The sequence below is a fragment of the Scyliorhinus torazame genome, chromosome 31 (assembly GCF_047496885.1).
Source record: "Scyliorhinus torazame isolate Kashiwa2021f chromosome 31, sScyTor2.1, whole genome shotgun sequence".
Classification (NCBI taxonomy): Eukaryota; Metazoa; Chordata; class Chondrichthyes; order Carcharhiniformes; family Scyliorhinidae; genus Scyliorhinus; species Scyliorhinus torazame.
In genome coordinates this window covers 9,511,328-9,538,968 of record NC_092737.1, presented here as the reverse complement: position 1 = coordinate 9,538,968, position 27,641 = coordinate 9,511,328, and the positions used below count along the sequence as shown (strand labels likewise).

Below are 27,641 nucleotides of genomic sequence, written 5' to 3'. Positions count from 1 at the left end.
ATGGAGAGGGATAGGTACGTGCAACAGGGCAAGGTTTACAATTGGGGGAAGGGTAAATACGATGTTGTCAGACAAGAATTGAAGTGCATAAGTTGGGAACACAGGCTGGCAGGGAAGGACACAAGTGAAATGTGGAACTTGTTCAAGGAACAGGTGCTACATGTCCTTGATATGTATGTCCCTGTCAGGCAGGGAAGAGATGGTCGAGTGAGGGAACCATGGTTGACAAGAGAGGTTGAATGTCTTGTTAAGAGGAAAAAGGTGACTAATGTAAGGCTGAGGAAACAAGGTTCAGACAGGCATTGGAGGGATACAAGATAGCCAGGAGGGAACTGAAGGAAGGGATTAGGAGAGCTAAGAAAGGGCATGAACAATCTTTGGCGGGTAGGATCAAGGAAAAACCCAAGGCCTTTTACACATATGTGAGAAATATGAGAATGACTAGAGCGAGGGTAGGTCCGATCAAGGACAGTAGCGGGAGATGTGTATTGAGTCTGAAGAGATAGGAGAGGTCTTGAACGAGTACTTTTCTTCTATATTTACAAATGAGAGGGGCGATATTGTTGGAGAGGACAGCGTGAAACAGATTGGTAAGCTCGAGGAAATACTTGTCAGGAAGGAAGATGTGTTGGGCATTTTGAAAAACTTGAGGATAGACAAGTCCCCCGGGCCTGACGGGATATATCCAAGGATTCTATGGGAAGCAAGAGATGAAATTGCAGAGCCGTTGGCAATGATCTTTTCGTCCTCACTGTCAACAGGGGTGGTACCAGGGGATTGGAGAGTGGCGAATGTCGTGCCCCTGTTCAAAAAAGGAACTAGGGATAACCCTGGGAATTACAGGCCAGTTAGTCTTACTTCGGTGGTAGGCAAAGTAATGGAAAGGGTACTGAAGGATAGGATTTCTGAGCATCTGGAAAGACACTGCTTGATTAGGGATAGTCAGCACGGATTTGTGAGGGGTAGGTCTTGCCTTACAAATCTTATTGAATTCTTTGAGGAGGTGACCAAGCATGTGGATGAAGGTAAAGCAGTGGATGTAGTGTACATGGATTTTAGTAAGGCATTTGATAAAGTTCCCCATGGTAGGCTTATGCAGAAAGTAAGGAGGTATGGGATAGTGGGAAATTTGGCCAGTTGGATAACGAACTGGCTAACCGATAGAAGTCAGAGAGTGGTGGTGGATGGCAAATATTCAGCCTGGATCCCAGTTACCAGTGGCGTACCGCAGGGATCAGTTCTGGGTCCTCTGCTGTTTGTGATTTTCATTAATGACTTGGATGAGGGAGTTGAAGGGTGGGTCAGTAAATTTGCAGACGATACGAAGATTGGTGGAGTTGTGGATAGTAAGGAGGGCTGTTGTCGGCTGCAAAGAGACATAGATAGGATGCAGAGCTGGGCTGAGAAGTGGCAGATGGAGTTTAACCCTGAAAAGTGTGAGGTTGTCCATTTTGGAAGGACAAATATGAATGCGGAATATAGGGTTAACGGTAGAGTTCTTGGCAATGTGGAGGAGCAGAGAGATCTTGGGGTCTATGTTCATACATCTTTGAAAGTTGCCACTCAAGTGGATAGAGCTGCGAAGAAGGCCTATGGTGTGCTCGCGTTCATTAACAGAGGGATTGAATTTAAGAGCCGTGAGGTGATGATGCAGCTGTACAAAACTTTGGTAAGGCCACATTTGGAGTACTGTGTACAGTTCTGGTCGCCTCATTTTAGGAAAGATGTGGAAGCTCTGGAAAAGGTGCAAAGAAGATTTACCAGGATGTTGCCTGGAATGGAGAGTAGGTCTTACGAGGAAAGGTTGAGGGTGCTCGGCCTTTTCTCATTAGAGCGGAGAAGGATGAGGGGCGACTTGATAGAGGTTTATAAGATGATCAGGGGAATAGATAGAGTAGACAGTCAGAGACTTTTTCCCCGGGTGGAACACACCATTACAAGGGGACATAAATGTAAGGTGAAAGGTGGAAGATATAGGAGGGATATCAGAGGTAGGTTCTTTACCCAGAGTAGTGGGGGCATGGAATGCACTGCCTGTGGAAGTAGTTGAGTCGGAAACATTAGGGACCTTCAAGCAGCTATTGGATAGGTACATGGATGACGGTAAAATGATATAGTGTAGATTTATTTGTTCTTAAGGGCAGCACGGTAGCATTGTGGATAGCACAATTGCTTCACAGCTCCATGGTCCCAGGTTCGATTCCGGCTTGGGTCATTGTCTGTGCGGAGTCTGCACGTCCTCCCCGTGTCTGCGTGGGTTTCCTCCGGGTGCTCCGGTTTCCTCCCACAGTCCAAAGATGTGCGGGTTAGGTGAATTGGCCAATGATAAATTGCCCTTAATGTCCAAATTGCCCTTGGTGTTGGGTGGAGGTGTTGAGTTTGGGTATGGTGCTCTTTCCAAGAGCTGGTGCAGACTCAAAGGGCCGAATGGCCTCCTTCTGCACTGTAAATTCAATGATAATCTATGATTAATCTAGGACAAAGGTTCGACACAACATCGTGGGCCGAAGGGCCTGTTCTGTGCTGTATTTTCTATGTTCTATGTTTTCTATGTTCTATGTTAACTGTGACCCAATTACGGGACGTGTGACAAAAGACCACACCGTTCCTCCCCACCTCAGACCCCCACCACTTCTTTGCTAGAGTGAAGCAGCAGGCGACCATGTACGGCCTCGATGAGCGTGAGCAAGTGAAGCTCACAGTTTTAAGCTTAGACCCTTCTGTTGTAGCAGCCCTTCCCGACCCACAGAATGTAGGAGGAGGCACCTTTGCAGAGATGCACACGGCGATCCTAGACGCGATCGGTTATAACAGAGATGACCTCGTAGAAGGCCTGAATAAGTGCAGGCAGAAGAAGACAGAACACCCCATAGCGTTTGCTGAACGCCTGTGGATCCATTTTACAGTCGTTTTCGGAAACTTAGACCGCGCCCATTTGTCCCCAGACAACATGATCAAATGGACCCGCACCCTTATCTCCCATGCCACAGAGGCAGGACAAAAAGCTTGTACCAATTATGACCCCTCGGAAGAAGCGCACAACGAAAAGTGGGTTTTTAAAAGGTTGTCCCGCTCCTGGGAGCAATCTGTCCACAATAAACCCGCAATTAGAAAACCCGAAGAACAGCAGGCAGAGACAGATATCCAAGCAGTTAATGCGCACCAGAACCCCGCATGTGTGAACAAAGGCAGGAACAGCCCCCCACAGAAACCACAGGAGTGTTACAACTGTGGACAATTAGGTCACTTTGCACGAGAGTGCAATGCCCCATGAAAGCCACAGAAAGCCCAGTAGGCAGGCACTCTGAATAATAACAGGACAAAGCCCATACATAGTGTAAGCACCCGTTCAGACCAGGCAGACATGAACGGAACTGACTGACGGTGTTCGGGCTTCCCCACTTGGGTCTGCGACACCCTTTGGGATAGGTCCGGCCGACCAGTCGTTGCAGCGAAGATACGGGGACAGCCCATCAAATTTCTCTGTGACACAGGAGGGTCCCACACCATAATTAATTCCTCCACCATGTTCCAAAAAGACACGTGGCCCACTACAGCCACAATCACCCTCAGCGGCTTCACAGGCCACTCACAACAGGGACACATCACAGCCCCTGTACCCATTCAAATTGGCAACATTACAACAAAACATCTCATAGTTTTGGTCGATCTGCCCCACACAGCAGAACACGTTTTGGGCATTGATTTCATGAACTCCCACAACCTGTCATTTGACCCAGTAAATCAATGTGTTTGGAAAATAACAAAGTCAGCAAGAGCCCCCGCAACGCTCACAGTAGGTGAGTATGCAAATAAGATTAGCGCAGTCGGCGATTTTTGGTTTGACCTGACCACGATTAGTGCAGACAAACAGGTTAGGGCAGTTCTTCAGAAGAACAGGACCGCATTTGCAAGTCATAAACATGACTGCGGCAGGATGGCTGGTCCGGTTCAAATAATAGGACCTGACCCTAGACCCCAGAAGCAGTATGGATTTCCCCAAGAGGCAGAGGGAGAAATCTCAAAAGTTATTGATAGCGTATTAGAACAAGGCGTACTTAGATCAGTAGCCTCTACTAATAATGCCCCGATTTGGCCAGTGAGAAAGCCCGATGGATCATGGCGACTGACCATCGATTACCACAACTCAACAAAGTCACCCCCGCAGCAGCCCCCATAGTAGCCATAAGTCCCGAGACCATGCTCAAACAGGGACTCAACTCACGATATTTTACGGTTTTGGACATCAGTAACGGATTCTGGTCCATTCCATTGGCAAAAGAGTGCCAATACAAATTTGCCTTCACTTTTAAAGGTCAGCAGTACACGTGGACATGCCTTCCACAAGGATTCCACAACTCCCCCTCCATTTTCCACCGACAGCTGGCAAATGATTTATCGAAATTTTCTCGCCCCGAATGTCTGGTCCAGTATGTAGACGACCTATTACTGCAGACAGACACCAAGGCAGAGCACATTGTGCTTCTGTCCGAACTTCTGGAACTCCTACAGCAAATTGGATGCAAAGTTAACCCCAAAAAGGCCCAAATTTTGGAAAACAAAGTGGTATATTTGGGAACGATTATCACGCATGGTAAACGCGAGATCGAGCATAAAAGAATTGACTCGATTGTCAAATTGCCCTTTCCCCAGAATGTTTCAGCCCTCCGGTCGTTTTTAGGACTGGTTGGCTACTGCCGAAACCATATTGACGGTTTTGCCACCAAAGCAGCACCCCTCTTGGAACTCCCAAAGAAAGGAGCCCCTTGGGAATGGCGTCCGCAGCACACGGATGCTGTAGATGTTTTAAAGCACGCACTACAGGTTCCAGACCCGCTTTCCCCCTATGCTATAGAGATAGTTAGCACAGAACGGACCCTTTCGGCTGTGCTCCTCCAGGAAGGCACGAACAGTTAAGACCCGTGGCTTACGCCTCCAGAGATTTAGATCCTGTGGAGCAGGGATTTTCTGCCTGTGAAAGGCACCTGCTCGCAGTTTTCTGGGCAGTTCATTACTATATCACCGGACGAAACCCCATCACAATCCTCACGGAACACCCCCCCACCCGACTTTTACTAGACGGACAACTTAAGGACGGTACAGTAAGCCAGATTAGAGCAGCCAGATGGACCCTTCTTTTGCAGGGACAGGACATCACTGTTAAAAGGACCAAGGCCCACACTTTCCTAGCCGACAACCTTCAGTACCCAGGCACCCCCCCACGAATGTGAAATCATCTCACCGCACCACAACACAGGCCCCTTTATCGCAAAAAGACCACCCAAAAAGATAGGTAGTTCACCCCAGAGACACGGTAGTTCACCCCAGAGACACAGACACATGCGAACCCTTGAGAATATATGTGGATGGTTCTTCCACTGTATTAAACGCATTACAGGATGTGGCATCTATGTTGAGGACGCGGACGCGCCCCAGAAGAAATCTCCTTAAAACTGCCAGGACACTTAGGCGCGCAGGCGGCAGAACTCGCAGCCATTGCATGCATTATAGATCACCCAGATTCCTTCCCCAGCCCAGCAGATATATACTCGGACAGCCTCTATGTCTGTAACAGCCTCACAGAATTCCTACCCCTGTGGAAAGCAAGAGGATTTGTTTTCGCAGACGGAAAACCCTTCCCTTCAGCCCCATTCCTCCGGCACATTTTGGACAGAGCACAGGACAGGATATTCAGCATTATTAAAGTCCGAAGTCACACCGTTCCTCCCCACCTGGAAATGTAAAAGCCGACGCACTGGCTAAAGCAGGTTCCAGACATGGACATTTATGGAACCCCCTGAAAACGCCCCAGTGAATGGAGTTCAGGTCTCACAGACTAATATCGAGGATTTAGTGCAGGCCCAGAAGCAAGATAGGAATCTCAGGGAGATTTTAAAAGGAAGCTTTCCAGCCCCATACGATAGGTTTAAAAATGCACTGACCACGCATGACAGTGTGGTCCTAAAAGACACTCTTTATGTGGTTCATGAACAGGACAGGAATCAGCTCATTTGTTTGTTCCATGACAGTCATGGGCATCAGGGAATTGACCCCACTACAGCCTACCTCAGGCAGCTCTGTTGGTGCCCGAATTTAAAGGAAGATGCCACGCACTATGTGGAAAATTGCCTTATCGGTGCCCAAAACAATCCGGACAGATATGCAAAGAAAGCTCAGCTTAGCCACACCCGCCCCGTTAATGGCCCTTGGACTAACCTCCAGATTGATTTTATAGGCCCATTGCCCCCTAGCAGGAATGGTCACAAGTACGTGTTAGTTGTGATAGACACGTTTACAAAATGGGTAGAAGCATTCCCATCTAGAACAAACATGGCAAAACTACCGCTAAGATTTTAACCCACCACATCTTTACGAGATGGGGACTCCCCTGCAGCATTGAATCCGACCAAGGTTCCCATTTTACGGGACATGTCATGAAGAACGTCCTCACGATATTTGGCATTACCCAAAAATTCCACATCGCATACCACCCCCAGTCAAGTAGTATCGTGGAGCGAATGAATCGGACCCTAAAAGCAACCCTCAGGAAAATGGTCCAACAAAACAGCACCACTTGGGATTCAGTCCTCCCCTTTGCACTAATGTTTTGCGTAACACTGTTTCGACATCCACAGGATACACCCCACACACTCTCATGACCGGACGCCCCATGAAAGGCACAGAATTTTTATTCGGACTTGACTTGACCAGCCCCGAAGTGACGGCCCTCACACACGAGAACGCAGTGAAACAACTAGTTGAGAATGTAAAAACGGCTCAGCTAGCAGCCACAGTAAAATTAGGTACCAGGAAGAAACAGAGCAAGGCCTGTTTCGACAAGACAGTGCATGCGACTGAGTCTGAAGTAGGACAGCAGGTCATGCTCTCCATTTACAACCCCAGCACATTCCTGTCACCGAAGTATTCGGGTCCGTACTCCGTTGCGGACAAAGTAAGCGCCTCCGTTTATAAGATTAGGTACCCCAACGGGAAGACCGCATGGTTTCATATTAACCAGCTCAAGGCATATGGCTCGCAGTCTAACCACGCACACCACGTCATGCTCGAGGCAGCAGACCACCCCCCCGCCCACAGCCAACGTATCCCTATCCTCCCCCAACACGCCCACCCCATCCACGGACTCGACCTCGACTCCACCCCCGAACTCCAGACTCCGCCCCGGAACGCCCACAGACAGCAGCAGCAGCGACAGCGACTGTGACACAGGCAATAGCCACAGCACACCTCCCTACTATCCCCATGCAACAGGCCCCACACCCAGCGAATCTGAACATGATTCGAGTGATCCCTTCCAGATCACATTCCTTAACAAACCTCACCAAAGACCACCGCCCTACGATGACGACCCCGACTCCGTCCCCACAGAATTAGACAACTATTTGGCACCGTGACAATTCGTACAGGCTCGTCCGAAACGTCGAGATGGACCCTAAGTCACACCATGCAGCTTTGGCAACCCTCATCCATTCAAGAGTATGGCATCCGGGAGAAGATGATGACATTGAGTCTGACTCCCAAAACGAGAACCCCTTTGCGACCCTATTCGCAACTGATAACTGAGGTGTCCAGATGATGTTTTAAAAGGAACCGCTTGGGAGAAACGGTGTCCTTTCTTATGGAACCTGCAGCATGTTTGTTCAATGTTTGTTCGTTAATGTTATCGTTAAGTGTAGTTTGTCCCAGACAATAGTTCAGAGGAACTAGTCTGTCGGCAGACAACAATCAGAACTACTCTCCTGATTCGAAGGTAATCACGAGAGGCAGCCTCCACAACGACCACATTCTTACCCGTTCTTGCCGGTTGCTCAGGCAGTGGAAGCGTCATTGGTCTCCGCCCTGCCTGAGGATCCCCCTCTGGTCAGCTACGCTCGGGTAGAGCACATACGGCATTGATCACCGTCCTACCCGGGGATTCCATCCAAATCTTACCCGCCGCGGCCCATACGCACCCCATTTTGGCTCGATTACGGTCAAAATTCTTTTGTCTGATTTAGCAACCCTTAGGATTGCTTCCCTATGCTATTTACATCCTCAAACACTGGGATGGTAAATCACACAGGCTGCGAGACGGCTCGCAGTACGGCAGTATTTCTTAGATGTCTAGTCCAAATAATTGGTTTATTTAAAAAAATGAGGGAGTCACACATGGTGACCAATTATAAAGGGAAATTGGCACTAAAAGACAAACATGCTAACGTACAAGATATTAAACAAGATGGTAACAGAAACTATGCTTGATCCCCAGAAGCTCCAGGAAAAGAGAAGAGACAAAAAGGAAGAGAAGAAAGGAAAAGAAGAGAACAATGAAGACGGCATACGTGTTTTTCGTTATAATGTATATTCGTGAACCCCATGACCCCAAACCCCCCGGTCGTCAATGATTCACTTCCCCATCGCACCCAGAGCCCAGTGACAAGTAACAACACACCATCATGGTGTGATAGGTTTATAACATGGTAATTGAATCATGGTCATGCGTAATTGAATCCTTTTAGTATTGGCGATATTCTGCAGCATCGTGCAGACTATCCGCATGAGAAAACGGCGAAGGAGAGCCTACCGCTCTCGCACCCCGGTATACAGGATGAGATCCCCTATTTTCGGTTTTCACCAGGCACCCGAACCTCTTGATCTACAATAAAGGACATTCGTTTACGTCATTTGTAAATAAAGAAAGATTGTACAACTCTGTGTTTGACCTCCAAGCCAGAGGAAAATGTGAATGCTGCTATTATTTTTGTATTGTTAGGAAGTTAGCATGATTGGATGTTTAAGTGAGTGTAGTTTGTGGAAGATAGTTAGAGGTACCGTTTTTTTATGTTGTAATGCATGCCCCTGTTGTGACATAGCGCCACTTAGAATTGTTAGTTAAAAATTTTCATACATAGTTATGGTCAGTGTAGAGGCCATGGAAGATTGCTTGCTGGGTCAGGGAGTGGAGACAACGCAGTTATGTGATCCTTCACGCTTCGCGTTAGGGATCACAAGGAGGGTGTGTAGCCACCTGGGTTGGCCACTTTCCGACTTAAAATGGAGATCCGCAAAGAATGTAGGGAAATTCAGTCAAGCCAGGAAAAACTAGCAGGTGCAAAGTTTCCTGTGTATTAGAACTTGCAGAAACCCAGACAGCACTGAAACCAATAGCCATCTGCATATTAATGACGATCCCCGGGAACAATTGAAACATTTAAGTTAAATAAGGCCAAGCTAGACTCCTCGGCGCCAGCAGGAGCCAAGGCAAAGGAAGGCCAACGGACACTCAGGAACCGCCCAGCGATCAGGGAACGGCTCCAGTATTGGAGAAATCGATCCAAGTGATCAGAACGTAGTCCAATCACTTGGAACCAGATACGGGGTCCGCCCCGAATGGCGCGAAGCCCCTGGGGACTATAAAGTAGAGTCCCCAAGTTCAATTCGTCCTTCTTGGCAGGGTCACTCAGCAGCTCGAAACAAACCCTTGACAGTGACCTGCCGAGCTGCCGCATTAACCAAGTAAGTCTCCAGTCAATGCACGCTATGAGATAGGCGCGCCTAGCTACCAGTCCATACCAGCTTTTGAATCCTGCAGACTCAGAATCGAACGAAAGGCCATTTGTTCCCCTGACCTGGTGGGCCAGTTCCAAAGCTAGGTATAGGCCTTTTAGTGTTAGAGATAGTCTAGTAAGTAGAGTTTTATGCATGAGTAGTGATTTGACTGTGTATAATAAATGTGTTTTGATTTGAAACTTACTAACTGGTATAGTGAGTTATTGATCAGTACTTGAACTTGAACCTCGTGGTGGTATCATAAAGATACCTGGCAACTCTAGAGCAAAGGTTATAGAAACAGAGCAAATTAAGTAAAGACACAACGGGCAACAAATTAACAGCCAACCAAAGTTAGCAACATGATAAATAGAGATATAGAGTTAGGTTGTTCTTTCAAAGACCCAGCAAGATGGGCTGATTGGCTTCCTCCAGTGCTGTACAAACCTATCACATGAAAGCAAGTTCTTGAGCTTGATTCTTGTCTTTATCCATTATATATTTTTTAGGTTTCATGACAAATATGTTGCTGATAGTGGCTAAGGACCATATAAAATGTCTTTTGCAAACTGCCAGCTATGGTACTAAGCCATTTAGTCAGAAATGTATGTATTTTTGGCACAGATTGACAACCTTCTCAAATGATGACATCTGAGGGGTGGTACAGTGGTTAGCACTGCTGCCTCACAGCGCAGGGACCTCGGGTCACTACATGTATGGAGTTTGCACATTCTCCCCGTGTCTGCATAGATTTCCTCCGGGTGCTCTGTTTTCCTCCCACAATCCAAAGATGTGCAGGTTAGGTGGATTGGCCAAAGGTTAGGTGGGGTTCCGGGGATAGGGCAGGGGAGTGGGGCCTAGGTAGGGCGCTCTTTCAGAGGGTTGGCACAGACTCAATGGGCTGAATGGCCTCCTCCTACACTATAGGATTCTGTGATAATTACCCCATCCCCCCGATGCTTTATTCCCAGCTCCCACCAAGGACATACTTGAAAGCGAATCGACACCACAACACCACAGATCTCCTCTCCAACCATAAACTGCTCTCCCAACATGGCGAGGATGATGTTCTCCCAGAATCGGGAGGCCAGGCCCTTGCGCAAGCGTATTATCCATTTACCACCATTCTTGTTGGCCTCGTCCTACAGTGAGAGAAATCAGATCAGGGTTAGCTGGATATCAATGAAGCAAAGCCAATGGTTAACACTAGTAAAGTGTCCTCCCCACGTACCTCCCACATGGGTTTGATACCCTCTTTGAAGAGGTGGAAATCACTGTGTCCTGTCAAGTCACCCGGCCGTACCAAGTGACTGTAGAACCTCCAGAACTGTTCTACCTGGAGGAGGAATCAACAGTAAGTTGCATTTACACAGCCATAGAAATCACATCAGCGCAATGAAAAATAGCTAAACCGACACAGCAATTTCATTTATACAGCGAACCAGAGAAAAGTTACCGTGCAGAAATAGGCCATTCAGCCATTGTATCTGCGCCGGCCCCCCCAAAAAAGAGGAAAATAAAACTAGCTGCTCATTTTAATCCCACTTTGCAGCACCTTGTCCGTAGCCTCACAGATTATAGCAGATTCGGGTATCCTGTAAGAGGTTGAGTGTTTCAGCCTCAACCTCCGACTCAGGCCCAAATTCCAGACGCCCACCCACCATTCTCTGAGTGACAATAATTTTTCTCATGTCCCCTCTAATCCTTCTACCAATCACCTTCAATCTCTTCCCGATGGTAATTGACCTCTCAGCCAGGGGAAACAAATCTTTCCTGTCGACCCTGTTTCAGCCCCTCATAATTTCAAAGAATTTAGAGTGCAGAAGGAGGCCATTCAGCCTGTCGAGTCTGCACCGGCCCTTAGAAAGAGCACTCTACCCAAGGCCACACCCCCACCCTCTCCATAACCCAGTAACCCCACCCAACATTTTTGGACACTAAAGGCAATTTATCATGGCCAATCCACCTAACCTGCACATCTTTGGGCTGTGGGAGGAAACCGGAGCACCCGGAGGAAACCCACGCACACACGGGGAGGATGTGCAGACTCCGCACAGGCAGTGACCCAAGCCGGGAATCGAACCTGGGACCCTGGAGCTGTAAAGCAATGGTGCTAACCACTATGTTACCGTGCTGCCCTTAATGTTGTCCACCAGTGCTGTTAAAATAATAAAATACCCCAAGCTGCTTTACAGGAGCATTTTCAAATTAAAGACCTGAGCTACAGAAGCAAATATCCGGGCAGTTAACCAAAAGATTAGTCAAAGAGAAACGTACGATGCATCTGAAAGAATGATATCGAGAGGAAATTTCCAGAGCTCTGGGTGCAAACACTTTTAAGGCACAGCTCTCGATGGGGAAGCTATGGAAGGCTGGGGACACTGTACACATAGGGTGCTGGTTTATATTAACATCAATTGGTCTGCTGTGCGAGCTCCCATGTACACAAACACCTGCACCCCTTTCAAATGCATGGACCTTAACCCTCAGGCCCCCCAACCAGTTGTCTCTCGGGCCACAATCAATTCCATCTCCCAAGCAGGCGGAAGAACAAGGTTAACAATCTGCAAAGACAACTTTTTTGTAATGGGACATTAATCTAAATAACTTCTGGCAACAGTAGAGAGCGAAAAAATATTTTTTCACAAACGAAAATAATGGGAACAAGTTGTTCCCTTGCCTTATCTGTTTCATGTTTCCCTCTGGCTTTTCCGTTTTGTCTTTAAAAAGGCCAAGAATTATTCTCTCATCCTTTCTGCATTTGAAACCTATTTACAACTCCGGGCCCTGGAGTTCAGCAGGCAATTCAACATCACTATGCAAGTGTCCTGTGTTGGGAATAGTGGAATATCTGCACTTATATATATTGCCATGTGTTGTTGCTGATAGAGTGATCCCAGGAGGAGTATTCTGCTTCTTTCAGTTGGTATTTATCTCAGTTCAAGAACATGTTACTCAATATGAATATCAAAATCAAATCTGGAAATTAACCCGAGATAATCAAATTTGGCATAGGTTTTTGTTCATTCACTTGAGCTGACTGTGTTGATGTCCTCTCCCTATTACTAGTTGTTGCTATGCTGCACTTGTAAAGTCAAAAATCCATCCTTCCATCACCTGGGCAGTTGACTTACTGATGCCACTGTTCCAATCTGTTTAATGTTCTGTTCATAGCTCTGGGTGTTGGCTGGTCTGCTTGGTGTCCGCCTGGAGTACCAGAAGGTGTAGTTATATTGCAGAGGGTGCTCGCCAGCTCCAGGTGACACTGCCTGCGTAAACCACAATCAGTAATTCAATCAACAGCACTTTGCAAATCTATTCCACCTCCTCACAGTTCTCCAGCTCGGTGACTTTGAAGGGGCTTAGGTGTGCATTGGTTTATGTATAAAATGTTAAAAACCGAATAAAAATATTTTGAAAGAAATAAATAAATAATAAAATACCCTGAGGTGCTTTACAGGAGCATTATCAAATTAAAGACCAGAGCTACAGAAGCAAATATCTGGGCAGTTAACGAAAAGATTAGTCAAAGAGAAACGTACGATGCATCTGAAAGAATGATATCGAGAGGAAATTTCCAGAGCTCTGGGTGCAAAAACTTTAAGGCACAGCTCTCGATGGGGAAGCTATGGAAGGCTGGGGACACTGTACACATAGGGTGCTGGTTTATATTAACATCCAATGGTCTGCTGCGCGAGCTTTCATGTACACAAACACCTGTACCCCTTTCAAATGCATGGACCTTAACCTTCAGGCCCCCAATACTTCGCCTCTTGGGCCACAACCAATTCCATACCCGAAGCAGGCAGAGGAACAGCTGCGGGTGAGAGGAGCAGCAGCGAGGCGAGGGGGCGCAGTGGCAGAGAGAGAGGAACAACAGCGGGGCGAGAGGAGCAGCAGCGGAGTGAGGAGAGCAGCAGCGGGGAGAGAGGAGCAGCGGCGGGGAGAGAGGAGCAGCGGCGGGGAGAGAGGAGCAACAGCGGGGCGAGAGGAGCAGCAGCGGAGTGAGGAGAGCAGCAGCGGGGAGAGAGGAGCAGCGGCAGGCAGAGAGGAGCAGCGGCGGGGAGAGAGGAGCAGCAGCGGGGAGAGAGGAGCAGCAGCGGGGCGAGAGGAGCAGCAGCGGAGTGAGGAGACCAGCAGCGGGGAGAGAGGAGCAGCAGCGGGGAGAGAGGAGCAGGAGTGGGGAGCGAGGAGCAGCAACGGGGGGAGAGGAGCAGCAGCGGGGGGAGAGGAGCAGCAGCGGGGCGAGAGGAGCAGCAGCGGGGAGCGAGGAGCAGCAGCGGGCGAGAGGAGCAGCAGCGGGGAGCGAGGAGCAGCAGCGGGGAGCGAGGAGCAGCAGCGGGGCAAGGGGAGCAGCAGCGGGGCGAGAGGAGCAGCGGCGAGGTGAGGGGGCGCAGCGGCAGAGAGAGAGGAACAGCAGCGGGGCGAGAGGAGCAGCAGCAGAGTGAGGAGAGCAGCAGCGGGGAGAGAGGAGCAGCGGCGGGGAGAGAGGAGCAGCAGCAGGCGAGAGGAGCAGCAGTGGGGAGAGAGGAGCAGCAGCGGGGAGAGGGGAGCAGCAGCAGGGAGAGAGGAGAAGCAGCGGGTGGAGAGGAGCAGCAGCGGGGAGAGGGCAGAAGCAGCGGGTGGAGAGGAGCAGCAGTGGGGAGAGAGGAGCAGGAGTGGGGAGAGGAGCAGCAGCGGGCCGAGAGGAGCAGCAGCGGGGTGAGGGGAGCAGCAGCGGGGCGAGGGAAGCAGCAGCGGGGGACAGAGGAGCAGCAGCGGGGCGAGGGGAGCAGCAGCGGGCGAGAGGAGCAGCAGCAGGCGAGAGGAGCAGCAGTGGGGAGAGAGGAGCAGCAGCAGGCGAGAGGAGCAGCAGCGGGGAGCGTGGAGCAGCAGCGGGGAGCGCGGAGCAGCAGCGGGGAGCGAGGAGCAGCAGCGGGGAGCGAGGAGCAGCAGCGGGGAGCGAGGAGCAGCAGCGGGGAGCGAGGAGCAGCAGCGGGGAGCGAGGAGCAGCAGCGGGGAGCGAGGAGCAGCAGCGGGTGAGAGGAGCAGCAGCGGGGCAAGGGGAGCAGCAGCGGTGTGAGAGGAGCAGCTGCGGGGAGAGAGGAGCAGCAGCGGGGAGAGAGGAGCAGCAGCGGGGAGAGAGGAGCAGCAGCGGGGAGAGAGGAGCAGCAGCGGGGAGAGAGGAGCAGCAGCGGGGCGAGGGGAGCAGCAGCGTGGGGAGAGAGGAGCAGCAGCGGGGCGAGGGGAGAAGCAGCGGGGGAGAGGAGCAGCAGCGGGGAGAGAGGAGCAGGAGTGGGGAGCGATGAGCAGCAACGGGGCGAGAGGAGCAGCAGCGGGGGAGAGGAGCAGCAGCGGGGCGAGAGAAGCAGCAGCGGGGGGAGAGGAGCAGCAGCGGGGGGAGAGGAGCAGCAGCGGGGGGAGAGGAGCAGCAGCGGGGCGAGAGGAGCAGCGGCGAGGCGAGGGGGCGCAGCGGCAGAGAGAGAGGAACAGCAGCGGGGCGAGAGGAGCAGCAGCAGAGTGAGGAGAGCAGCAGCGGGGAGAGAGGAGCAGCGGCGGGGAGAGAGGAGCAGCAGCGGGGAGAGAGGAGCAGCAGCGGGGAGAGAGGAGCAGCAGCGGGGAGAGGGGAGCAGCAGCAGGGAGAGAGGAGCAGCAGCGGGGAGAGAGGAACAGCAGCGGGGCGAGGGCAGAAGCAGCGGGGGGAGAGGAGCAGCAGTGGGGAGAGAGGAGCAGGAGTGGGGAGAGGAGCAGCAGCGGGGTGAGGGGAGCAGCAGCGGGGCGAGAGGAGCAGCAGCGGGGGACAGAGGAGCAGCAGCGGGGCGAGGGGAGCAGCAGCGGGCGAGAGGAGCAGCAGCGGGCGAGAGGAGCAGCAGTGGGGAGAGAGGAGCAGCAGCGGGGAGAGAGGAGCAGCAGCGGGGAGAGAGGAGCAGCAGCGGGGAGAGAGGAGCAGCAGCGGGGAGCGAGGAGCAGCAGCGGGGAGAGAGGAGCAGCAGCGGGGAGCGAGGAGCAGCAGCGGGGCGAGGGGAGCAGCAGCGGGGCGAGGGGAGCAGCAGCGGGGCGGGAGGAGTAGAAGCGGGGCGAGGGGAGCAGCAGTGGTGCGAGAGGAGCAGCAGCGGGGCGAGGGGAGCAGCAGCGGGGAGAGAGGAGCAGCAGCGGGGCGAGGGGAGCAGCAGCGGGGCGAGGGGAGCAGCAGCGGGGCGAGGGGAGCAGCAGCGGTGTGAGAGGAGCAGCAATGGGGCGGGCCATACCGACCCCGGGCCTCGAAGGCCGGTTACGCTATGCTCGATCTACTCTGATGCATCCAGCCACTTTGCAAAACATCAATCAGGGTTCTCCAGGGACTGTGTTTTCCAATTAAAAAAATATAAAATGTGCACCAGGATTACAAGATGAGCAGAACCAGAGATTGAAATCAGGCACATTCACTGATGGTGACCTTTGAACAATATTGAATACACGCCAACTGTTTCATAACATGTTATAGAAATGCTTAATCATTCATATATTAATAGAACTATCATCAACTTCAAGTGGTAAAAGTAAAATCAATAGTTGCACTTTGTTCGGCGCAGAGGCTGCAGTGGCAGCGCACGGCTCTCACAGTCAGTGTTGTGAGCAATCAGCACGCACCTCATTCCCTTGCCTTTGCTGTGTATGCAAATCACTTCAGTTAAATCAGTAGGAAAAAAGCTACTGGAAACCAGTGGAATGTGGGAACTCTGCACGTGGGCAATAGTCACCAAAGGGTCTCGTGGGCTGCAGGCTGCACACCACTGTGATAAATTGTTCTTGGGAGCACAGAACATAAACACTGCTGACATTTTGTCAAGGCTTTGTTCTAGTCACAAGAATACTGTTATAACCTGCCTACTTACCATTGGCTGGGGACTAATGACTATCCCACAATCCTGTGGGAGTATGAGCTTCCCCAATGAGGGGGGCGGAGAAACCACGAGTAAACTCCTAGTATAAATAAGCTGGCCAGTTCAGGAACCAGCAGGAAGGAGTATGTAGCAAGGGAAGTTACTGCTACTGTTATGTGTACATGGTATAGTGAATAAATGTTATTCCTTTGTATCCTTAAAACTCGTGCTGGATTCTTCGTGGCCCTTACAAAACTGGCGATGAAGGTTAAAGTGAATAGCCGTCTACACTGCTGAACCCACCGCCCTGGATTTTTGTTGGATACAGGTTGGAAGTTGTTTTCTATTATACCATGCCTCTGTACGGACGTTTGGATGTTTTTGATGCTGCGATGGAAAGCTGGAACCAGTACACACAACGGATGCGTTACTATTTCTGGGCAAACAACATCACTGAAAACGACCGCCAGGTGGTCATATTGCTCACCGCCTGCGGCCCGCATACGTTTGGGGTGATTAGGAGCCTTGCGTACCCAGCTGCGCCGGACACCAAAACGTTTGATGAACTTGTGAATATAGTGGGGCAACATTTTAACCCAACCCCTTCCACGATAGTCCAGGTTTAATACCGCTGAGAGGACCCCTGGAGAATCCCTTGCCGATTTTCTATCCAGGCTACGCAGGATTGTGGAGTACTGTGACTATGGTGAGACCTTGTCAGAAATGTTACGTGACCGTTTGGTTTGCGGTATTAACAATGCGGCCACCCCGAGAAAGTTGTTAGCGGAGCCAATATTTACTTTTCAACAGGCCATTCAAATAGTATTGTCCCGAGAGAGCGCAAAACGAGGAGTACAGGAGCTACAGGGATTGGAAGTGCATGCCTTGGGGCGCAACCCCTTCCGTCTGAAAACGTCCCTCCGCACTCCTGCGGTACCTTGGGCGAGGCAACGTCCGGACCGACGCCAGTGGCCGTCGGACATTTCTCCCCGAAGGGAGCCTTCTCCAGAGCCAATGGATGAGGAGCCATGTCCGTGTCAGACTTGTAGGCGCCGACCCCATCGTGGACGACGGTCCTGGGGGCGCCAGAGGCGCCGTCGTTCCGACCGAAACTGGGACCAGCCCAGGGGTCGGAACTGGGACCAGCCCAGAGGCCGTACCTTCCATGTGGATGAACCTGCGGCGACTACTCCTGAGGACGTGGAGACTGAGGACGACTGCCTGCAGTTGCATTGTGTGGCAGCTCCCCGTGTGGCCCCCATTAAGGTGACAGTACGGGTCAATGGCCACCTGCTTGAGATGGAGTTGGATACTGGCGCAGCGGTCTCCTGTGATCGCCCAGAGGACATTCGACCTCATCAAGCAGGGTATACAGACCCTTACATTAACCGACTCACAGGCCAGGTTGGCCACCTACACGGGGGAACCACTGGACATTGCAGGAACTACAATGACCCCTGTTGTCAGGAGGGGCGTTTCCCAATTATCGTGGTGCGTGGCCATGGGCCCAGCCTGTTGAGTTGGGACTGGTAGCGCCATTTGCGGTTGCAATGGCAGCACATCCTCCAAACAGTTTCTGAAGGGTTGACTGAGGTGCTAGGACGATACCCAGATGTATTCCAGCCTGGTTTGGGGAAAATAAAAGGGGCCGTAGCCCGTATCCAAGTCGAACCAGGAGCCACGCCGTGCTATTTCCGGGCGCGCCCAGTGCCTTGCGCCTTGCTCGAGAAGGTAGAAGGGGAGCTCACCCGTTTGGAGAGTTTGGGTATTATCAGGCCCGTCCGTTTTGCTGACTGGGCAGCACCAATTGTACCTGTTACGAAGCCAGATGCCACAGTTCGCTTGTGTGGCGACTATAAACCTACAGTGAATACGGTTTCCCGACTCGACCGATAACTAATGCCTCGCATAGAGGATCTCTACGCGAAACTTGCAGGTGGACTCTCGTTCACAAAATTAGATATGAGTCACGCCTACCTGCAGTTGGAGCTGGACCCTGCCTCCCGACCATATGTAACGATTAATACACACCGGGGCCTGTATGAATATACACGGTTGCCCTTTAGAGTATCTTCTGCCTGCGCAATTTTTCAACGTGTTATGGAGGGCATTTTGAGAGGTTTACCACGTGTCGTTGTCTACTTAGATGACTCTTTGATTACAGGGGCGTCGGAGCAGGAACATTTGGAAAATCTGGAGGCTGTCCTTAAGACGCGTTTCGGAGGCTGGAGTCCGTTTACGTCGCACAAAGTGCGTATTTCAGGCAAAGGAAGTCGTCTACCTAGGTTATCGGGTGGACCGCGAAGGTCTGCACCCCGTCGCAGAGAAGGTGCGTGCAATTCAACAGGCCCCCGCCCCGACTGACACTTCGCATCTTCGTTCTTTTCTCGGTCTCGTAAACTATTACGGGAAGTTCCTCCCCAATCTGGCAACTACGCTGGCCCCTTTGCACCTTCTGCTAAAGAAAAATCACCTGGGTTTGGGGTCAGCCGCAAGAAACCGCTTTCCGGCGGGTAAAGCAACAATTGTCGTCGTCTGGGTTACTAACCCACTATGATCCTGGAAAGCCTTTGCTCGTCACATGTGATGCATCCCCGTATGGTATTGGGGCCATCATGTCCCACAAGATGGAGAACGGGGCCGAAAGACCGATAGCTTTCGCCTCCCGCACATTGACTGCAGCGGAGAAAAAGTACGTGCAGATCGAGAAGGAGGGCCTGGCAGTGGTTTTTGCGGTGAAACGCTTCCACCAGTACGTGTACGGCCGCCATTTCACTATCGTGACTGATCATAAGCCCCTGCTGGGACTTTTCAGAGAGGATAAGCCAATACCGCCCATTGCTTCTGCACGGATCCAGCGCTGGGCTTTGTTGCTTGCTGCATACGAGTATTCTCTGGAGCACAAACCAGGTACGCAGATAGCAAATGCCGACGCACTGAGCCGATTGCCTTTATCGACCGGCCCCATGTCGACCCCCACGACCGGTGAGGTGGTTGCAACCCTAAATTTTATGGACACCTTGCCTGTCACGGCATCACAGATCCGTGAGTGGACCCAGACGGAGCCAGTCCTGTCAAAGGTTCGGCACATAGTCCTGTATGGTGGGCAGCATAGACAGCTCCCAGGCGAGTTGCGGGCATTTTCCTCCAAGCTGTCAGAATTCAGCGTGGAAGATGGCATCCTCTTGTGGGGGACGCGTGTGATTGTCCCGGAAAAAGGCCAGGAGCTGATATTATCAGACTTGCACAATGGGCATCTGGGCGTGACCAAGATGAAAATGTTGGCCCGGAGTTATGTCTGGTGGCCAGGCCTCGACACCGACATTGAGAAGGTGGCCCAAAACTGCTCCATTTGCCAGGAGCATCAGAAGCTTCCACCGGCCGCGCCCCTACATCACTGGGAATGGCCAGGGCGGCCTTGGGCATGCTTGCATGCAGATTTCGCAGGCCCTTTTCAAGGATCCATGTTCCTTCTACTAATTGACGCCCAGTCCAAATGGCTAGAGGTGCATAAGATGCAGGGGACAACGTCCTGCACAACAATTGAAAAGATGCGTTTATCGTTTAGTACGCATGGCCTCCCCGAGGTGCTGGTCACGGATAACGGCACTCCATTCACGAGTGAGGAGTTTGCGAGGTTCACGAAGATGAACGGCATCCGCCATATCCGCACTGCCCCTTACTACCCGGCTTCAAATGGGTTGGCAGAGGGCGCAGTGCAGACATTCAAAAGAGGCCTAAAGAAGCAGTCTTCCGGATCAATGGACACGAAACTGGCTCGCTTTTTGTTTACGTACAGGACCACCCCCCCATGCAGTGACTGGGGTAGCTCCCGCAGAACTCCTAATGGGCCGGAGACTTCGCACCCGCCTTAGTATGGTTTTCCCGGTCATTGGCGCAAAAGTACGCCGCACACAAGAACGGCAGGGACAGGGATTTTCTCGGCATCGGCCGATTCGGCAGTTTGCGCCCGGTGACCCAGTGTTCGTTCGGAATTTTGCTGGTGGTGCCCAATGGGTTCCTGGTGTAATCTTTTGCCAAACGGGCCCTATATCTTACCAAGTGCAAGCCCAGGGTCGTCTCCAGCGAAAACATGTAGACCACGTTCGGTCCAGAAGACCATCCCCTCAAAAGATTCCCCGCCCCGGAGCTCATTTCAACAACCGCAGAGACAAGGAAAGTTAGTCCTCACAATCTTCCACTGGTGCCTCACTTGAAACCTGCGCAGGTCGTTACTGGACCGAATGGAGATAGAGACGCTGACATGACGGAGGCAGCAGACTCTGACTCCGAGATGGAGACACCGCATCAGATGGGGAATGCTCGGGTCCACGGGCCGTGGGTGTACAACCGCGCTGTTCATCACGGAAGCGCCGGTCTCAGTCTCGTTACACGCCACCTGATCCAGCGCCGCGTGCAAATGGTGTCCGGCCTGCGGCCAAATGAGTCCTCCGCCGTCCTCCGCCAGGATCTTCGGTGGATTCCTTGGACTTTGGGGGGGGAGAGATGTTATAACCTGCCTACTTACCATTGGCTGGGGACTAATGACTATCCCACAATCCTGTGGGAGCATGAGCTTCCCCAATGAGGGAGGCGGAGAAACCACTAGTAAACTCCTAGTATAAATAAGCTGGCCAGTTCAGGAACCAGCAGGAAGGAGTATGTAGCAAGGGAAGTTACTTTACTGTTATGTATATATGTTATAGTAAATAAATGTTATTACTTTTGTATCCTTAAAACTCGTGCTGGATTCTTCGTGGCCCTTACAAAAAATACCAATGTCAGGGAAGCAACAACTTTATACTGTATGAGACAAGAGGGCTGATTGGTTGGCAAGTGGACTGTGCCAATGGAGAATGCACCAGTTGATGGTGACTGACTGACAGCTAACTGCCAAGCACTGTTCGAAAATTTTAACCAGGCAGCTTGACTTGTTGGTCAAGGCATTGTCCGTGGAATCAACTGATTAATGGCTCTCACTAATTTTGCTTCGCTGAATCAATCTACTACACTTTCTGTCTGCAAAGAACTGTGCCCTGTCTATTAATATATGTGGCTTCCAGCACACGCAAATACATCACGCTTCAAGCCGTGGATTTACGTGCACTGGAAGCCACATATATTAATGCACAGGGTCCTGTTCTTTGCAGACAGAAAGGATGTACACAGATTGTGCCTGTTTCAGCTAAACAAAATAAGTGAGAGCCATTCGCTGGTTCATTCCTCAGAGTCAAGCTGCCTGGGTTTACATTTTCAAGTGTAGTCACTGTTATAATGTAGAAAATGTGTTTGCCAGCCAATTTGTGCACCGAAAGCTCCCATAACAACAACATTGGATCTTTTACATCCATCTGTGAGGGGAGATGCGAATCTCTCCTGATCAATGGTACCTCAGGCAGTGCAGCATTCTCTCAGGACTGCACTAGCACTGTAAGCTCATGTCCTCAACTCTCTGCAGTGGAGCCTGAACCCATCACCTACTGAACTCCAGAGAGCAGAATGCTCAAAAAACGGTAAACACCCATGACACCATGTGTGCACCTGGGCCCCATAGCTAAGGAAGGGACCCAAGTTTTGGGCCCCATATCTAAGGAAGGATGTGCTGGCCTTGGAAAGGGTCCAGAGGAGGTTCACAAGAATGATCCCTGGAATGAAGAACTTGTCGTATGAGGAACGGTTGAGGACTCTGGGTCTGTACTCGTTGGGAGTTTAGAAGGATGAGGGGGGATCTTATTGAAACGTATAAGATATTGCGAGGCCTGGATAGACTGGACGTGGAGAGGATGTTTCCACTTGTAGGCAAAACTAGAACTAGAGGACACCATCTCAGACTAAAGGGACGATCCTTTAAAACAGATGAGGAGGAATTTCGTCAGCCAGAGAGTGATGAATCTGTGGAACTCTTTGCCGCAGAAGGCTGTGGAGGCCAATTCACTGAGTGTCTTTAAGACAGAGATAGAGAGGTTCTTGATTAATAAGGGAATCAGGGGTTTTGGGGAGAAGGCAGGAGAATGGGGATGAAAAAATATCAGCCATGATTGAATAGCGGAGCAGACTCGATGGGCCGAGTGGCCTAATTCTGCTCCTATGTCTTATGGTCTACCTGCTATTGCAGCAGCTCTGGAATGCTCAGTAGAGGTGGCCCAGCTGGGGCAAGTGGTGATGTTGTGGGGGTTAGAGTAAGGGAGTGGGTGTTGGAGACTGCAAACAAAATGTGGGTATTCCCTTTTTTAAGGGTATCCTTCTAAAAAAAAAAACAGTTTTTAGTTATGCAAGGGTCTGATCATATTCTACATGTACTGCTAGGATTCCAGGTCTCCCATGACATACCTGCAGCATCTAGCCGTATGTTGGGATATAATGAAGGTCTGGGTCATGGGGAATCTAACGTTCAGAGAGCCCTCGCTCTCAGCTCAACATCTAACATTCAAACCCCCTCCCACCACCATCTGGCAACAGTGGCAGTATGCCAAATGGTCATAGATTTTCAAGGCCAATATCTCTTGTAAACGTCAATGTTCCCAATTTGTACAGACCGATCTATTTTGTTGGAATTTTGGCACAGATTTGTAGGTAAACCAGCTGTTGGTTGAGTTAAACAAATTCAAGTGAATGATTAACCTAGTCACAAACTGTACTGAGTATTTTTATGGCATTCAAATGGTCATTGGATAGACATATGGACGATAAGGGAATAGTGTAGATGGGCTTTAGAGTGGTTTCACAGGTCGGCGCAACATCGAGGGCCGAAGGGCCTGTACTGCGCTGTAATGTTCTATTGTGATCGCACAAAATACAATTTGAAACAAAGTAAGAGGACAGTGAGGGGGTCGATGATATGGAACCCATTTACCATGACATAATTATCTTGATATATCAAATCACCAAGTTTTTGAATTCTCCAGTGTCCTTCCACATAAAGTATCCAAAAGGTTCAATTCAGTGAAAACAGATAAGCCTGCAAGCATTTTTCAGATGAGGCCCCTATCAGCTGGATGGACACAAAAGCGCATAGCAGTTTGTGAAGAAGAGCATGACAGTGCTCCCTTGTTTCAGAGAATCCCTACAGTGCAGAAGAAGGCCAATCAGTCCATCGAGTCTGCACAGACCTACCTAGGCCCACTCCCCCATCCCATTCCCGTAACCGCACCCGACCTTTGGACACTAAGGGGCATTTTAGCGTGGCCAATCTACCCAACCTGCACATCTTTGCACTGTGGGAGGAAACCCATGCAGACACTGGGAGAAAGTGCAAATTCCACACAGATAGTCACCCGAGGCCGGGATTGAACCCGGGTCCATGGTGTTGTCAGGCAGCAGTGCTAACCGCAGTGCCACCATGGAGCCCTGAGCCAATACCTCTCCCTCAACACCATCACCAAAAAACTAATTTCTGATGACCAGATTGCTGTCCTGGAACTTGCCTTCAATAAATTGGGTGCCACATCTTCGGTATTATAACTGGTACCACACTCAAAAGGTATTGGCTATAAAGTGTTTTGGGAAGTGATGAAGTTGTTAAAAAGCACTGTAAAAATGCACGCCTTTCTTTCTCATCTACGCTAAATCGCACCGTCCCATCAAGTCGCTCAGCTGCACTGATTGTCTGTTCCTCAGATATTAAATTTCTCATTCTCCTTTAAAGCTCCATTAAGAAAGGTCAAGTCTGCAGGAGGCCTCCAAGCCTCGATCCAGCAGAGGGCAGTAGAGCGGAGCTGCTGATTGGCTGTTGTGGGGGCAATTTGCATGCGTGCATTGTCGTCATTCTAACTTGAAGGTGGTTTGTGGAGGAGCTGTTGTCAAGTGACACTTTTAAAAAAAATAAATATTTTATTGAAAATTTTTGGTCAACCAACACAGTACATTGTGCATCCTTTACACAATATTATAACAACACAAATAACAATGACCTATTTTATAAACAAAAAAAATGAATAAATAATAAATAACAAAAATGAAAACTAACCCTAATTGGCAACTGCCTTATCACAAGTAACACTCTCCAAAAATATAATTTAACAGTCCAATATATAATTATCTGTCGCAACGACCTATACATATTATACAGTATATATTAACAACCCTGAGAGTCCTTCTGGTTCCTCCGCACCCCCCCCCCCCGATCCTGGGCTGCTGCTGCTGCCTTCTTTTTTCCATTCCATCTATCTTTCTGCGAGGTATTCGACGAACGGTTGCCACCGCCTGGTGAACCCTTGAGCCGACCCCCTTAGAACGAACTTAATCCGCTCTAGCTTTATAAACCCTGCCATGTCATTTATCCAGGTCTCCACCCCCGGGGGCTTGGCTTCTTTCCACATTAACAATATCCTGCGCCGCGCTACTAGGGACGCAAAGGCCAAAACATCAGCCTCTCTCACCTCCTGCACTCCCGGCTCTTGTGCAACCCCAAATATAGCCAACCCCCAGCTTGGTTCGACCCGGGCCCCCACTACTTTTGAAAGCACCTTTGTCACCCCCATCCAAAACCCCTGTAGTGCCGGGCATGACCAAAACATATGGGTATGATTCGCTGGGCTTCTCGAGCACCTCGCACACCTATCCTCCACCCCAAAAAATTTACTGAGCCGTGCTCCAGTCATATGCGCCCTGTGTAATACCTTAAACTGAATCAGGCTTAGCCTGGCACACGAGGACGACGAGTTTACCCTGCTTAGGGCATCTGCCCACAGCTCCTCCTCGATCTCCTCCCCCAGCTCTTCTTCCCATTTCCCTTTTAGTTCATCTACCATAGTCTCCCCTTCGTCCCTCATTTCCCTATATATATCTGACACCTTACCATCCCCCACCCATGTCTTTGAGATCACTCTGTCCTGCACCTCTTGTGTCGGGAGCTGCGGGAATTCCCTCACCTGTTGCCTCGCAAAAGCCCTCAGTTGCATATACCTGAATGCATTCCCTTGGGGCAACCCATATTTCTCGGTCAGCGCTCCCAGACTCGCGAACTTCCCATCCACAAACAGATCTTTCAGTTGCGTTATTCCTGCTCTTTGCCACATTCCATATCCGCCATCCATTCCCCCCGGGGCAAACCTATGGTTGTTTCTTATCGGGGACCCCCCCAAGGCTCCAGTCTTTCCCTTATGCCGTCTCCACTGTCCCCAAATCTTCAGTGTAGCCACCACCACCGGGCTTGTGGTGTAGTTCCTCGGTGAGAACGGCAATGGGGCTGTCACCATAGCCTGTAGGCTAGTCCCCCTACAGGACGCCCTCTCTAATCTCTTCCACGCCGCTCCCTCCTCCTCTCCCATCCACTTACTTACCATTGAAATATTAGCGGCCCAATAATACTCACTTAGGCTCGGTAGTGCCAGCCCCCCCCTATCCCTGCTACGCTGTAAGAATCCCTTCCTCACTCTCGGGGTCTTCCCGGCCCACACAAAACCCATGATGCTCTTTTCAATCCTTTTAAAAAAAGCCTTCGTGATCACCACCGGGAGGCACTGAAACACAAAGAGGAATCTCGGGAGGACCACCATCTTAACCGCCTGCACCCTCCCTGCCAGTGACAGGGATACCATATCCCATCTCTTGAAATCCTCCTCCATCTGTTCCACCAACCGCGTTAAATTTAACCTATGCAATGTGCCCCAATTCTTGGCTATCTGGATCCCCAGGTAACGAAAGTCCCTTGTTACCTTCCTCAACGGTAGGTTCTCTATTTCTCTACTCTGCTCCCCTGGATGCACCACAAACAACTCACTTTTCCCCATGTTCAATTTATACCCTGAAAAATCCCCAAACTCCCCAAGTATCCGCATTATTTCTGGCATCCCCTCCACCGGGTCTGCCACGTATAGTAGCAAATCGTCCGCATACAAAGATTTCAGGTGTTCTTCTCCTCCTCTAAGTACTCCCCTCCACTTCTTGGAACCTCTCAACGCTATCGCCAGGGGCTCAATCGCCAGTGCAAACAATAATGGGGACAGAGGGCATCCCTGCCTTGTCCCTCTATGGAGCCGAAAATATGCAGATCCCCGTCCATTCGTGACCACGCTCGCCATCGGGGCCCTATACAACAGCTGCACCCAGCTAACATACCCCTCTCCAAAACCAAATCTCCTCAACACCTCCCACAAATAATCCCACTCCACTCTATCAAATGCTTTCTCGGCATCCATCGCCACTACTATCTCCGTTTCTCCCTCTGGTGGGGCCATCATCATTACCCCTAACAGCCTCCGTGTATTCGTGTTCAGCTGTCTCCCCTTCACAAACCCAGTTTGGTCCTCGTGGACCACCCCCGGGACACATTCCTCTATTCTCATTGCCATTACCTTGGCCAGGATCTTGGCATCTACATTTAGGAGGGAAATAGGTCTATAGGACCCGCATTGTAGCGGGTCCTTTTCCTTCTTTAAGAGAAGCGATATCGTTGCTTCAGACATAGTCGGGGGCAGCTGTCCCCTTTCCTTTGCCTCATTAAAGGTCCTCGTCAATACCGGGGCGAGCAAGTCCACATATTTTCTATAGAATTCGACTGGGAATCCATCCGGTCCCGGGGCCTTTCCCGCCTGCATGCTCCTAATTCCTTTCACCACTTCTTCTACCTCGATCTGTGCTCCCAGTCCCACCCTTTCCTGCTCTTCCACCTTGGGAAATTCCAGCCGATCCAAGAAGCCCATCATTCTCTCCCTCCCATCCGGGGGTTGAGCTTCATATAATTTTTTATAAAATGTCTTGAACACTCCATTCACTCTCTCCGCTCCCCGCTCCATCTCTCCTTCCTCATCCCTCACTCCCCCTATTTCCCTCGCTGCTCCCCTTTTCCTCAATTGGTGTGCCAGTAACCTCCCCATATTCGTACTGTACACCCTGTGCCTTCCTCCATTGTGCCTCTGCAGTGCCCGTAGTCAGCAAGTCAAATTCTACATGTAGCCTTTGCCTTTCCCTGTACAGTCCCTCCTCCGGTGCTTCCGCATATTGTCTGTCCACCCTCAAAAGTTCTTGCAGCAACCGCTCCCGTTCCTTACTCTCCTGCTTCCCTTTATGTGCCCTTATTGATATCAGCTCCCCTCTAACCACCGCCTTCAGCGCCTCCCAGACCACTCCCACCTGGACCTCCCCATTATCATTGAGTTCCAAGTACTTTTCAATGCACCCCCTCACCCTTAGACACCCCCCTCATCTGCCATTAGTCCCATGTCCATTCTCCAGGGTGGGCGCCCTCCTGTTTCCTCCCCTATCTCCAAGTCTACCCAGTGTGGAGCGTGATCCGAAATGGCTATAGCCGTA

The 27,641-nt window shown here is 50.6% G+C and overlaps 1 protein-coding gene across 1 annotated transcript in view; it reads right to left on the bottom strand.

The window, feature by feature from the left end:
• The window catches only part of LOC140404660 (eukaryotic translation initiation factor 4E type 2-like), a 57,333-nt gene that overhangs the window by 7,084 nt on the left and 22,608 nt on the right, over positions 1 to 27,641 (bottom strand). The window contains exons 3-5 of the mRNA XM_072493288.1: positions 12,681 to 12,815; positions 10,778 to 10,882; positions 10,536 to 10,688 (exon numbers count right to left, since the gene is read on the bottom strand). Coding sequence (XP_072349389.1) covers positions 10,536 to 10,688; positions 10,778 to 10,882; positions 12,681 to 12,815 — 393 coding nt within the window. The remainder of the gene's footprint in view (positions 1 to 10,535; positions 10,689 to 10,777; positions 10,883 to 12,680; positions 12,816 to 27,641) is intronic.